Raw genomic sequence first — 12608 nt, forward strand, 5'->3', positions numbered from 1 at the left:
GTTTTGATTTAGTTTATCCATTAAGTAAATCGCATTAAATTTATTTTTAAAACAGTAGTAGGATATGATTGACAGTAGTAAACAGTATTAGGATATTATTTATTTTTAAAACAGTAGTAGGATATTATTAGCTTCCACAGAGATTTAAAGTAATAAAAATTCAAAAGCGGTTTATTTTGAATGAAAATCCCAAAACAAGAGAGCAAATGATCATCTATTTAGAAGTTAAATTTAGCATGACGCACTTCATGGAAGACCCCTAATAAAAGCCTAAGACAAAAACCTAAGACAAAAACATTCAACACTTTTAAGAATTGACAAAGAAAAAGTGATAAATTAGAAAAGAAACTACAGGAAAGGTTTCAAAAAATTGCTCACCTCCTGGCTCCAGCACTATAGCTCTGGTTATTACTAACATAAAATGGTAAGATTTTGAAAAATACCAAGGAACACAGTAGCAACTAATGTAGTAACCATTAATGTAGGTAAACCAATTTTTGAAAAAATAAATTGCACTTATATTAAATCTATTCTGGCACTCAAAAGATAACTATACAAAGCTTGAAACCCCTTCACATGGTTCGAATGGCTCGGTTCATATGGTTCACAAACCCTTTTGCATGGTTTACTACTAATACTTGTTCTTTTTTAATTTTTTTCTATTACAGTCCACATTCCAATGCTGGTTTATTACTAATACTTTTTTTTCTCAAAATATTATTATTCTTTATATTATCATTCTATTTCAAACTCTCACTATTTTAATTGTCGCTATTGTCATTAAAATAATTATCTAAATTATCTATTATTAATATCATTATTAATAATATTATACTTAATTACTATTAAAATAGATATCTAAGCATCTTTTGTTATATTTTAAGCAATTATTGTTGTTATACTTTATCATATAGTTGTTTAAATTTATTATATTATGTTTTTTAAAATATCAAATTTTTTATTTATTATTATTATATATAATTTTTGTTTTAAGCATTTTACTGTTTGTTTTTTTTGACTAAAGCGTTAACTTAAAATTAGTACTTGTAAATGCTCCGTGAAATGTGAAATATATTTATAAATATAAATATACTTCAGAATTTGATTTCATTTTGATTATAGAATAAGCATCGAAAACAAAAATGAATTTTTTTTATATTGGTTTTAATTTGTTTCAGCTTGTTTCAACCTACTAGAAATATTTTAAAAAATTGAAGTAAAAATAACTTCTAAAAAAGACCAGTGGTTATGAAAATGTCAAAGATATATCGATGACAACATTAATAACTTTTACTTTGCTAGATCAACCATTAGTTTTTTTTTGCTCAACGAATTAATATATGCTGCACCATCCAATAATAATGCACAGTATTAATGCAACTAATAACTACTGTTTTAATTCATATTCATTAGTTTCATCTAGTTTTCATATTTAGTGGTTGATTGATAGTATCAATAAACTAATAAATAAACAACAAACTAACAAAGTAAAATAATTCAAAGATCCTCAACTTAGACAGAATATGTCTAGGCTAGCTATTATTTTTTACTTTTAGCTGTAATTTAAGAAAGCCTCACACATCTTTTACAAATTTTTATTTTATTGCTAATTATTTTTTATTTACTTAAATCTGTAATCAATTCTTGAAATGTAAAATAAAAGAAACTTTACAAGTCATAAGTTACAGCAACTAGCAAACAAAAACATCTTTTATTCAATACTTAATATAGGCAGATGCTTGATTTATATACTATTTGACACAATATGTTGATCACTGTACAATCAAGACAACATGTTGGACAAATGTATTAAAAAATTTACTGCTAGGTACACATTTCTTTTATTTACAGCAGTAATGGAAAATGATATGATCTAATACCAAGTATAAAAAGAAAGATTAAATTAAAAAGCAAGCAGAGTATATTTTTTTTTTTTACAAATACATAGGTGACAAAAAATAATTTTAGGGCACCCAAAGAAATTTTTTAAAGTTTTTTTTCCTTCTTTATTAAAAATAGGACAAAAAGTTTCGGCCTCAAATGTAGTATATAACTAATTTTCTGAGTTTATTAATTCAGAGCAATTAAGGCAAAATCGACTTTTCAAGATCCGAATTTAACTGAAAGCCGAATTTGAATTTATAAACACATTTAACTGAAAGAGAAATTCGGACTTTTATATCTAATTTTAACTAACTCAGAATGTAATGGCCATATTAACATGCATTTAATATTTATAGAATGCAAGTACACTGATTTTAAAAATATCAATTTTATAAAAATAATGAAAGTACATTTCTTAATATTCATTTTTTATAAACCAAGTTTATAATTTTTTAGCTTGTAATTAACTATATTTCAAAACCTGACAAAACGCAAGTAAAACTAAGTAATTTTCAATTATTTAAACAAAAAATATATGCAAAAATAAAAAATCTAAAAAAATGCAGCAATAATAAGAACTTAATCTTTACAACTCTTATTATTTTCAAAGAACATTAAAAAACGAACTTTTACAAAAGCACATTAACAACTTTCATTTAAATTTCGAATGAAAATTTTATAAAGGAAAAAGTTTGTGAAGACTATTGTTAAATATTCATCATTAAAGATATTAACGATTTTAACGAGTTCATTTTTTCTTTAGAACAATAAAATGGTTTAAAAAGTAATTATGCGTCATTTTTAAAATTTGTTTAATTACTAACTATATGTAAGAATTAATAAGTAATTAAAAAAAAAAAAAACAATCAAAACTTATTGTGGCAGCACCGATTTTAACTGAGAAGGTTGAGGATAGAGGCTACTTAAGAACATCCCGCCCCCTCCATGTCTCTGAAAAAAAATGGTACCTCCAAATGAACTCTGGGTTCTTTACTGAATGTGTAAATACCTGCTCTCCCTCTATATACTAGCTTATATTGAAAATTTTGGCTCACTAGGATCATTGAAAAAGGTAGATGTTTCAATATTTTAAATAATCATTTTTTGCCAATATATACTATAAAATGCATGTAAAGAAGCATATGTTAGTTTATATTATTACTGTTTTATACAATTAGTATTATTTTCTTCTGAGATAAGTAACAAAAAAGATGAATCTTGAATTCTAAATCTTCTTTATTCTGCATGCTTCCAACAAAATCTTTGTTTCCTTTACAAAGTTCAAAACAAGGAAGTGGTTTCTCTTTATTAATTTCACTAATGTTCGGAACCTCATGTCCAACAAGACCTTCAAAATGTCAAATTTTATTTAAATATTAATGTCTGAATCAGTAAGAGCCATGAATACTGCTTTAGGTGATACCAGGAATAAAATTTAAACTCTTTTGATAAGTGAAGTACCTACATCAATATTCCATTCTTTTTTGATGGTATTTGCTAATTATAATGAATTTAAGTCATTCAATACTTAATGTTAAGCAAGACTGGATTTTAAAAACCCTGAAGCAGAAATATAACAACCATTAAACAAACTTTAAAGTTTAGAATCTGCTGGTCTAAATACTTTTATTTAATATAAGTTTTATTTAAATATATTTAAATAGTTTATAACTGGCAATGTCAATTTCAAAGCCATGTGATGCAAAGTATCTGCCATAAATCTATGTTCATGACAGGCACCTGGTTAAATAATCGTAAAGTTTTTTAGCTTGTCAGACTGAATATTAAGATAGAAAGCTAAGTATTGAATAAGATGCCTGTAACATTCTCAAATTTGATATAGGTCTTCACCTCCAAGTACATTTGAAGAATTACAGAACCAATTATGAGAGTATTCTCATCAAACTTTTTAAAACTAGAAAAGGCATCACAAAATTTTCACATTGCTTTTTAAAATTTGAGCAAAGGGCCTTTTTTGTCCCTTAAAAATATTCTAAGAAATTTTGAATTACTAAAACAATTTTCAAGAGAGCATTGGCCTTATTGTGTTGAAATACAGGAATAGTTGCAGACACTGCAATTCAATCTTTTGTTTGTTTTTTTCTATCTCTTGATTGTTTGAAATCTTTTTTGAAAACTTCAGTTGTATAGTTTTTAAAACAAAAGCCATCTTATTTGAATCTAAGAAATGAACTGGCAAATTTAAAAATAATTCCATAAAAACATTCTTTGAAACAACATAAACCAAAATTTGGTAAGAACCCTAGGTGTCACCCTACATTCAAAACTCTCTTTGGACCGGCATGTAAACAACATTGTTAAATAATGCAACTACCATATTTATGCTCTCAGAGTTGCTTGTAGCATTACTAACTCCCAAGTTGACGATTGTAACTGTCTTTTATCAGTTTTACAAAAAAAATCTTAAAAAACTCCAATGTACTCAAAACAGCTTATCTCGCACCATCTCTCATTCTCCTTTCCATTTAAAATCAATAACATTGCCAACAACCATATCTCCTGCATATATATTCGAACTCCTAAAAACCAGAACTCCAGAACAAAACATAAGTTTGTCAGATAGTTGCCAACTTACATGTTGCCTACCAAGAACTTCCCTAGGTTCAAAATTTTTCTCTTTGACTGCAGCTCAAATTTGGAACGCTTTGTTTACGAACCCACATAACTCAACTGTTTTACAAAAATATAAAATTTTTGCATATGCTTCCTTGAACTGATAGTGAACTTTCTCAGTGCTTCTGAATTACTTCATCACTATTGTGATTATTGCTAATGATGTCACTTGATTCTTTTATTATTATTGTTATTATTATTATCATTATATACATATATACATATATACATATATATATATATACATATATATATATATATATATATATATATATATATATATATGTGTGTGTGTGTGTGTGTGTGTGTGTGTGTGTGTGTGTGTGTGTGTGTGTTTATATATATAAGTGTGTGTGTGTTTATATATATATGTGTGTATATATATATATATATTAGGGCGTCCCAGCTACCCTACAAAACTCAAAATTTGATCGTGGATAGCTGTTCAAGTTTTTGGTATAGTCTTTGGGCCTAAAAACAACAGCTGTTAATTTTTTTCTGCAATCTGATCACATATGAGTTAGCACAAGCGACATAAAGTTTGATACTGTGAAAAATATACATTTTTCATAATAATTTTCAGATTACTAATGATTAATATATAATATAAATGTATCATAATGGAAACTAGACATAATGATGGATATATAAAAATGATTTTAGGGACCACTCCTGGTATCAACGACAAGGAAATCAAGGGACATAAACTACCAACAAAGAAGCAAGTAATTCTTTGCCTGCTTGCAAACCTTAAGGGTTTAAACTTTAATGATGCATTATCTCTTACAATTGATAATGTCCTAAAGCATTATTTGAAGTCAAATATCCTTCCAATAAGTGGAAGAAACAACATTGGCAAAATAATTAAAAAAGAATATAATGAATTTATAAAGCTAATGAAATACAATGAAAATCGAAGATATTTGGATAACCCAGGAATCAAGAAATGTATGTCAACATTAGATGCTACCATGAAATTTTATAAGAAACCTGTTCTCCAAGATAAAAATGACAAAACAACAAAGTTCAAAAATGACAAAACAACAAAGGAAAAAGAATCCATCGATGCAGACATTGCGTTCATGCAAAGCATGATAACTGATAGGAAAGCATCTTATTCAGGAATTGACAAAGCCCATTCAAAAGTTGTTGAGAAAAGGCAGAAAAGAACCTATGATAAACCTATATCAAAGAAACTGATGAGTTTGAGTTAGCCAGTAGTTCTTGTGATGAATCAATTGGGGGGACCCAACTCGGCCTGCTCTGAAACTGAACAGCAACATAAAAGGCAAATTAAATCTGGTGAACACATATTTGTCCCACATGATATTCTCAAGAATTCAAATGTTATTGCCTGGAGTGTGAAGTATAACATTAGTAATACTAAGATGAATTCATTCATACATTTGATGATACCTGACTGCAGAGAAGATGTTTCAAAAATAAATCCAAGTTCCAGTTTAGCCCATCCATATCAAACATCTGTACTGCCCCATATCAGCCAACAAATAAACGACAAATGGAATCCATCTCCAAAAATGGTGGTACATTGGGACGGAAAACTAATGGCTTCCCTGGACTACAAAGACACCAATGATCGTCTCCCTGTTTTAGTATTGGGAGTAAATGGAACTAAACTTCTTAGTGTGCCAGCCCTTTTAAGTTCAACCACAAAAGCTGATCTGAAACATGGTAACGTTGTCTCTGTTGCAACAAAAAATCTGCTTGTAGATTGGAAATGCGACAAAAACATCATAGAGATGGTCTTCGACACAACATCCTTGAATACAGGTTAGGCTTAAAGATAGCAACTATTTATTAAATTTTGTGATATGTTAATAATTTATTAAATTTCAAATCAACAAATCATTTTTGCACAAACTCTAGAATTACAAATACTGTGGAGGTTTTAGTAATGGACTATTTGTAAGGCTATTAGGTATAGTTTTATTAAAGAATTAATTAATACTCTTTACATCACAGGACAGCATACTGCAGCATGTGTCTGCCTGCAGAAAGAACTAGATTGCCCCTTGTTGTAGTTTGCATGCCGCAGGCATGTAGGAGAAGTCATGCTTAGCGACTGTTGGGATTCATTAAATATAGAGGCTTCATCTGGTCCAAACATTCAACTTTTTAAAATGTAAGCCTAATGCTTTAACAACATAATTGAAAAAAAAAAGATTTTTTTAATTGATTAAATAGACTTGCTTTAATTAGTGATAATGATTATAAATTGTTGCAGATTCAAGAGCAACTACTTACAACTTCCAACAGTTAATAAAGCAAATTTTTACTATCCTGAACTTCCTAGAGCAACTGAAAAGGAACAAGAAAACTTAACAATTGCTTCCGTGAATTCCTAGAGTTAGATTTCACTCAAGGGGATTACCAAGAACTTATTGAACTCAGCCTGTTATTAGTTACAAAAGGATCCAAACCTCAGAAGTTTAGCATGAAGCACCCTGGAGCTTTGCACAAAGCAAAATGGATGGCAAAACTTCTGTACACTATGAAAATAGTATTATTGTCCGGAAAGACAATTGAGCAGTTTCCCAATTCAGAAGTTGCAACCAAAAATCAAATCAAGAAATTAAAACATTTCTGTGTGTTTGCTGTAACTGTCTACATGCAATGGTGGATTAAATGCCCACTTGCAGCTGATGCCCCAGTCAACGATTTGATTTTAGCCAAGAAACTGAAACAGTTTGCATACCATGATTTTATAATTGCTGGTAAGGGAATAAAAGCTCTTAGCAGACATAGTTGGTATATGAATGAAGAGCTTGTTCCATTGGCTCTTGTCTCACAAATGGTATCTGACAAAGACAAAGAGAGTATGAGGCTCCGGCTCCTCCAATCTGAAAGTGCTGGAAGTACTACAGATTGTGTTGGAGCATCCTTCGGAAAGTCTAACCTTAAACCAATTTCAGAGGAGATTAAGTCACTGAGTGATTTGATTGGCCCTGGATCAATGAGGTTTTTCCATATTGTGAATGCTCCCTATGAGTTTCTTCAAACACCAGCCAATGAATGGACAAAACTGGACGACTTTCTTGAACTGAAGACAATTGTTCAAAGTCTTCAAGTAGTCAACAAAGCTGCTGAAAGAGGAGTTAAGCTATATCATGATTTCTTGGGTGTAACAATGGACAAAGAAAGGTTTCAAGATGCACTCCAAGTAGTTGAAAGTTGGCGAAAAAAAGTTCTAGATCAACGGAAACTATCATCTTGTTCTCAAGAGAAGTCGCAGTTCCTAGCACTGGATGATGATTGATGATTAAATACATAAATGAGGTTTCGATTTTTACAATAAACAATGAGCATTGTACACAATATTACATCATTCAATGGAAAATATTGCGTTTTTCATCCTCTAAATTGTATTTCAGTCTATAAAGATAAAAATTCAATAATATAACGTAGTCTTCAATTTAATAGTGCTGGCTCAATTTTTTTTAAATCATAAAAACACATATTTCGGGTGTATATATGATGAAACACAGTCGCAAAAATTTGAACAGTGATTTTGCAAAAATTTAGGGCAGCTGGGATGCCCTAATGTATATATGCATCCAGAATTGCATTTTTACATATTGACCACCATCTAAATTCATATCTCCGTTCTCAGGTCTGCATTTGTTAAACTGAATTTCAATTGCCTCTCAAACTTTTTTTTCAAATTTTTTGGGTTCTATTTTCAACATTTTTACTTGATCCGATTTTATGTTTCATGGAAACTTAATTTTATGATGCCCAATTGCCGATTGTTCCTATTTTTCGTCAAATACATTTTTTGGTGTTGTTTTGTTCTTGTTGCTATATTCATTTTTGTTTTGCTGATGTATTTTTTTCACACTCGCATTCTATTAGGTATACTCCGGGATAGCTATTTGATGGTAGTTTTGTTGCATGAAGTAAGCAAAGATTTAAAATTTGCACTAGATTTAAAGACTTAAAGTTATTATACAAATTTAAAGTTTTGGTGATAATATTAGAATCCACAATAGTGAGATAGTTGGCATGGTTCCTTGTTAGATAAGACTATTTCATTATTTGAATGTCATTTTTTTATAACAATATTTGCAAGGTTTTGTAATTTTTCTTTTTGTATCCATTTTCAGCAAATACATTTATTAGGAAACCGATTCTTTATTTAAAAATTTTTCAGAGGAAATTGATAAAGCTCTATGAATTTTTAAAATCCTTTAAATATTCCTTCTACAATTTTTGGATCGTAGTTTGAATTGAGCTTAACCTGAATATTTGTTATTGCTTTTTTTTTATGTATGTTAAAATCATAATTCCCTTTTTGTTTATTGGTTTCTGGTTGGTTATTTGGATATCAAAAAACTTAATCTTTTTTTTTTAATCTTTTGTGTAATTCAATTGTGTATTTAATTGCATGAAGTTGACTGTTTAATACTTGTCAAAAACAGATAGCATTATCTTTATCTGTAAATCTTGCCTGGCTATAATCTACGTACCTCAAAAATTTTATTTCTAACAGTGGATTAGAATGAAGCGCCATGTCGATTGCTTTATTTTCAAAAAATTGCAGAAAACTTTCCGAAAAAATATTTTAACCGCAAAAAAAGTTATTTAAATCATAACCAGAGACAAGCATTAAAACAAATTAAAGAGGACAAAAACATTGATATATACTCTATTTACTATATATTTTGATAAAGAAACAGGCTTTATTAGAATAGAACACAACAAAGCCATTGACAAAATTCACCAAGAAATTGGCAAAACAAAGATAATTAAAGAGGACCTATTAAATTTGCTACTAAAATTAGAACTTATTTATCAAAAGTGAATAAAAAAAGGGCGATTTACCAAAAAAGAATATGAAAGTTTTTACCCAAGCAACCCAATACTGCCAAATATGTATGGTGTAATTAAAGCGTACAAACCAGAAAAATCATACCCTATGCGATTGGTAGTAGTTTCAACCATTGGGACACCAAGTTATGGAGTATCACAGTATTTAGTCAATATATTTCAACCAATTTTAAATTAAAACATAAAGTTAAAAAATTAGTTAACTTTTGTAAAAACAGTTAAACTTTGAAATATATCAAATGATGAAATACAGGTGTCTTATGATGTTGTCAATTTATATCCATCAATTCTTCTGGGAGAGGCCACAAAAATTTTTCTTGATATATTAGAGCTCTTGCCAAATTTAAATAAACTAACAAAACTAAGCAGAAATAAAATCACTAATGGAACTAATTATATTATTGTTTTATAATTATTTTATAAAATATATTTTTTATACTATTTTTTATGGAATGAAGAAATTCACAAGCTTGTAGATTCAGGTCCAATAGGACTTTCACTTATAGTAATACTTGCGGAAGGTTTCCTGCAATTTTTTGAAAATAAAACAATTGATATGGCGCTTTATTCTAATCCACCGTAAAATATAATCGAAGAAATAGAATTGTAAAACATTTATATAAAAAAACAGCATTCAAATAATGAAATAGTCTTATCTAACAACGAAGCAACCATACTAACTATATTACTTCCGATGATCCCAATATTATCACCAAAACATAAAAAAATCTTTAGGTAAGCAGGTTACAGGGCAGTCTTTAAATCTAGTGCAAATCTTAAATCTTTGCTAACTTCACACAATAAAACAAAACCATCAAAAGCATCAAATAGCTCGGAGTATACCTAATAGAATGCAAGTGTGAACAAAAATACATTGACAAAACAAAAAAAATGTATTTAGGCATCATAAAATTAAATGTCCATGCAATAGAAAATGGGATCAAGTAAAAACGTTAAAAATAGAACCCAAAAAATTTGAAATAAAAGTTCAAGAGGTATTTAAAATTCAGTTTAACAAATGCAGACCTGAGAACGGAGGTATGAATTTAGATGATGGTCAATATGTAAAACCGCAATTCTAGACACCATTTTTTTATACTTATGTAACATTAAAGAAGCCCAATTAAAGCAAACTTTAAAGAAGCCATAAAAAAGTGAAGTTACCGTTTGTTAGTAATTAAATATAATTAATAGTTTGTAATTAAAGCGGAAGATGCTAGTATTAAAAATCTAGCGAAAATTTCTTATATTAAATAAAAAAATTAGCATTGAGAGAATTTGTATATATTGATATTCCTATATTAAAAAATATATATATATATATATATATTTAGGCCTTGGTGGAAAGGGAGAGCTTTAGCTCTCACTTCCCACACTCTCCTATAATGGTTTTAATGGGAGCAATTTATGGCTTTTGCAAAACTATAATTTTTTATAAATTTGAATCACTTTCTGTTTTTCTCAATTTTTAGATTTCAATTAAAGAATTCTTGTGCAAACTACATCAAATAAGGAAGACAAATTTTGAATTTGATATTGTTTGAATTTACTTTTTTTGCATAACAACTGATTTTACTTTGTAGTGCTTGAGATTGTGTGTTAACTATACTTGCTAACAGCTTGTCAACATTTTAGAATAAATTGTTTTATACTGCAACAATTATTTTGTTTTTAGACAATTTTTTTTCTTTTAAAACAGGTATGCAGAGAGATTTCTTTTTCTAAAATTCTTGGTATGAAATTCCATGTAAAATCACTATTACATTAATGACAATATGGTCAAGTTTGCAAAGTTATTTATAAAAGTCACTAATGTGACTAAAATAAAAATGCAAAAAATTTTAAAAAATGATTGCACATTAATGACAACATGGTTAAGTTTGCAAAGTTATTTATAAAAGTCATTGATGTGACTAGAATAAAAATTGCAAAAAATTTTAAAAATCATAAAAAATGATTCCACATTTAAAAAATAAGCCAATAATTGCATTATTAACTACAATGCTTTTTTTAAAGGCTGCAAATAGATAATACTGCATACTTATACTGCAAATAGATAAATAAAACGTTTAAAAAAAATGCGATTTGAAATGCAAATGTTTTTAATAGACTGCACTAGCTGATTAATTTCATAGATAAAAAAAATCAGTTTCCTATAAAAACGCAATTATGAAAAATAAATTGATAATATTCATAAATCATTTTCTTAGTCAATGCTAAGTCTTCATATTAAAGCTATTATTTAAAATTCAGTTACAATATTAAACATTTTTAAAATACATTTGAAAAATTGCATTAAATTAGCAAAAAGTAATTTGTATTATTTAATGACTTATATTTTTTTTATATTAATTATAATGAATTTTATAAATTTGACTCAATTTGAGCAAAATAAAAAAAATATAATGCCCAATTTAATGTTTTGTTAAAAAAAATTGTAATTATATAACACTTATATTGTGGAATCTTTGATTGTTATAATAATTCTTAAACTTTCCATTACAGTAAGAAAATATAAAAAAAAAATTATGCAGTTAAAATTTTTATTGCTCATTGTCATATTTTTTAGTGAAGCTGTTAATAAATAAATGGATAGCTGGTCTATAATAAATAAACGGATAGTTGTTAATAAATATATGTATACAGGCCTATATATACAAATATGCTAGCATGGAAGAGTTGAGCATTTAACTTTTTCACAACTTTTTTTTTTTTTTAAAAGTTGTAAAAACAAATAAATAAAAAAATTTAACTAAACAAACTATTTAAACAAAAAAATTTTTAAATAAAAGTTGAACTATTTACCAATATCAAGACTAATCCAGTTTGTAAATGATGACTCTCCATCAAAAAATAATGCAGCAATTTGGTCAAACTTTATATCTTTAATAACAAAAGCCAAACCCATTTGTTTATTAGCCATCATTCTTCGCTTTTGGTTCAAGTTTCTACTTGGATCTTTTGAATTGCTATCACTGCCACTTTCAAATGCAGATCCATCAATCTCAGGTGGTGTCTCAACATTTTCTTCTCTATTTTCTTCTTCTCCCTCTACTCTAGGTTCATAGCTATCTTCATCTAAAGCAAGATTGTTTCAATAAATAATAAATATAAACATAACTGTAACACAAATAACAATATATAAATATAAATAATAATATAAATAAACAATGTACACACACATATATATATACACATATATATATATATACATATATATATATATATATATATATATATAT

The 12608-nt window shown here is 27.9% G+C and overlaps 1 protein-coding gene across 1 annotated transcript in view; it reads right to left on the reverse strand.

Moving 5' to 3' along the window:
* LOC101239070 (uncharacterized) overlaps positions 1-12608 on the reverse strand; it is a 154593-nt gene that overhangs the window by 69047 nt on the left and 72938 nt on the right. Inside the window, exon 8 of the mRNA XM_065803678.1 lies at positions 12172-12444. Coding sequence (XP_065659750.1) covers positions 12172-12444 — 273 coding nt within the window. The remainder of the gene's footprint in view (positions 1-12171; positions 12445-12608) is intronic.

The sequence above is a fragment of the Hydra vulgaris genome, chromosome 08 (genome assembly GCF_038396675.1).
Source record: "Hydra vulgaris chromosome 08, alternate assembly HydraT2T_AEP".
In the NCBI taxonomy this organism is placed as follows: Eukaryota; Metazoa; Cnidaria; class Hydrozoa; order Anthoathecata; family Hydridae; genus Hydra; species Hydra vulgaris.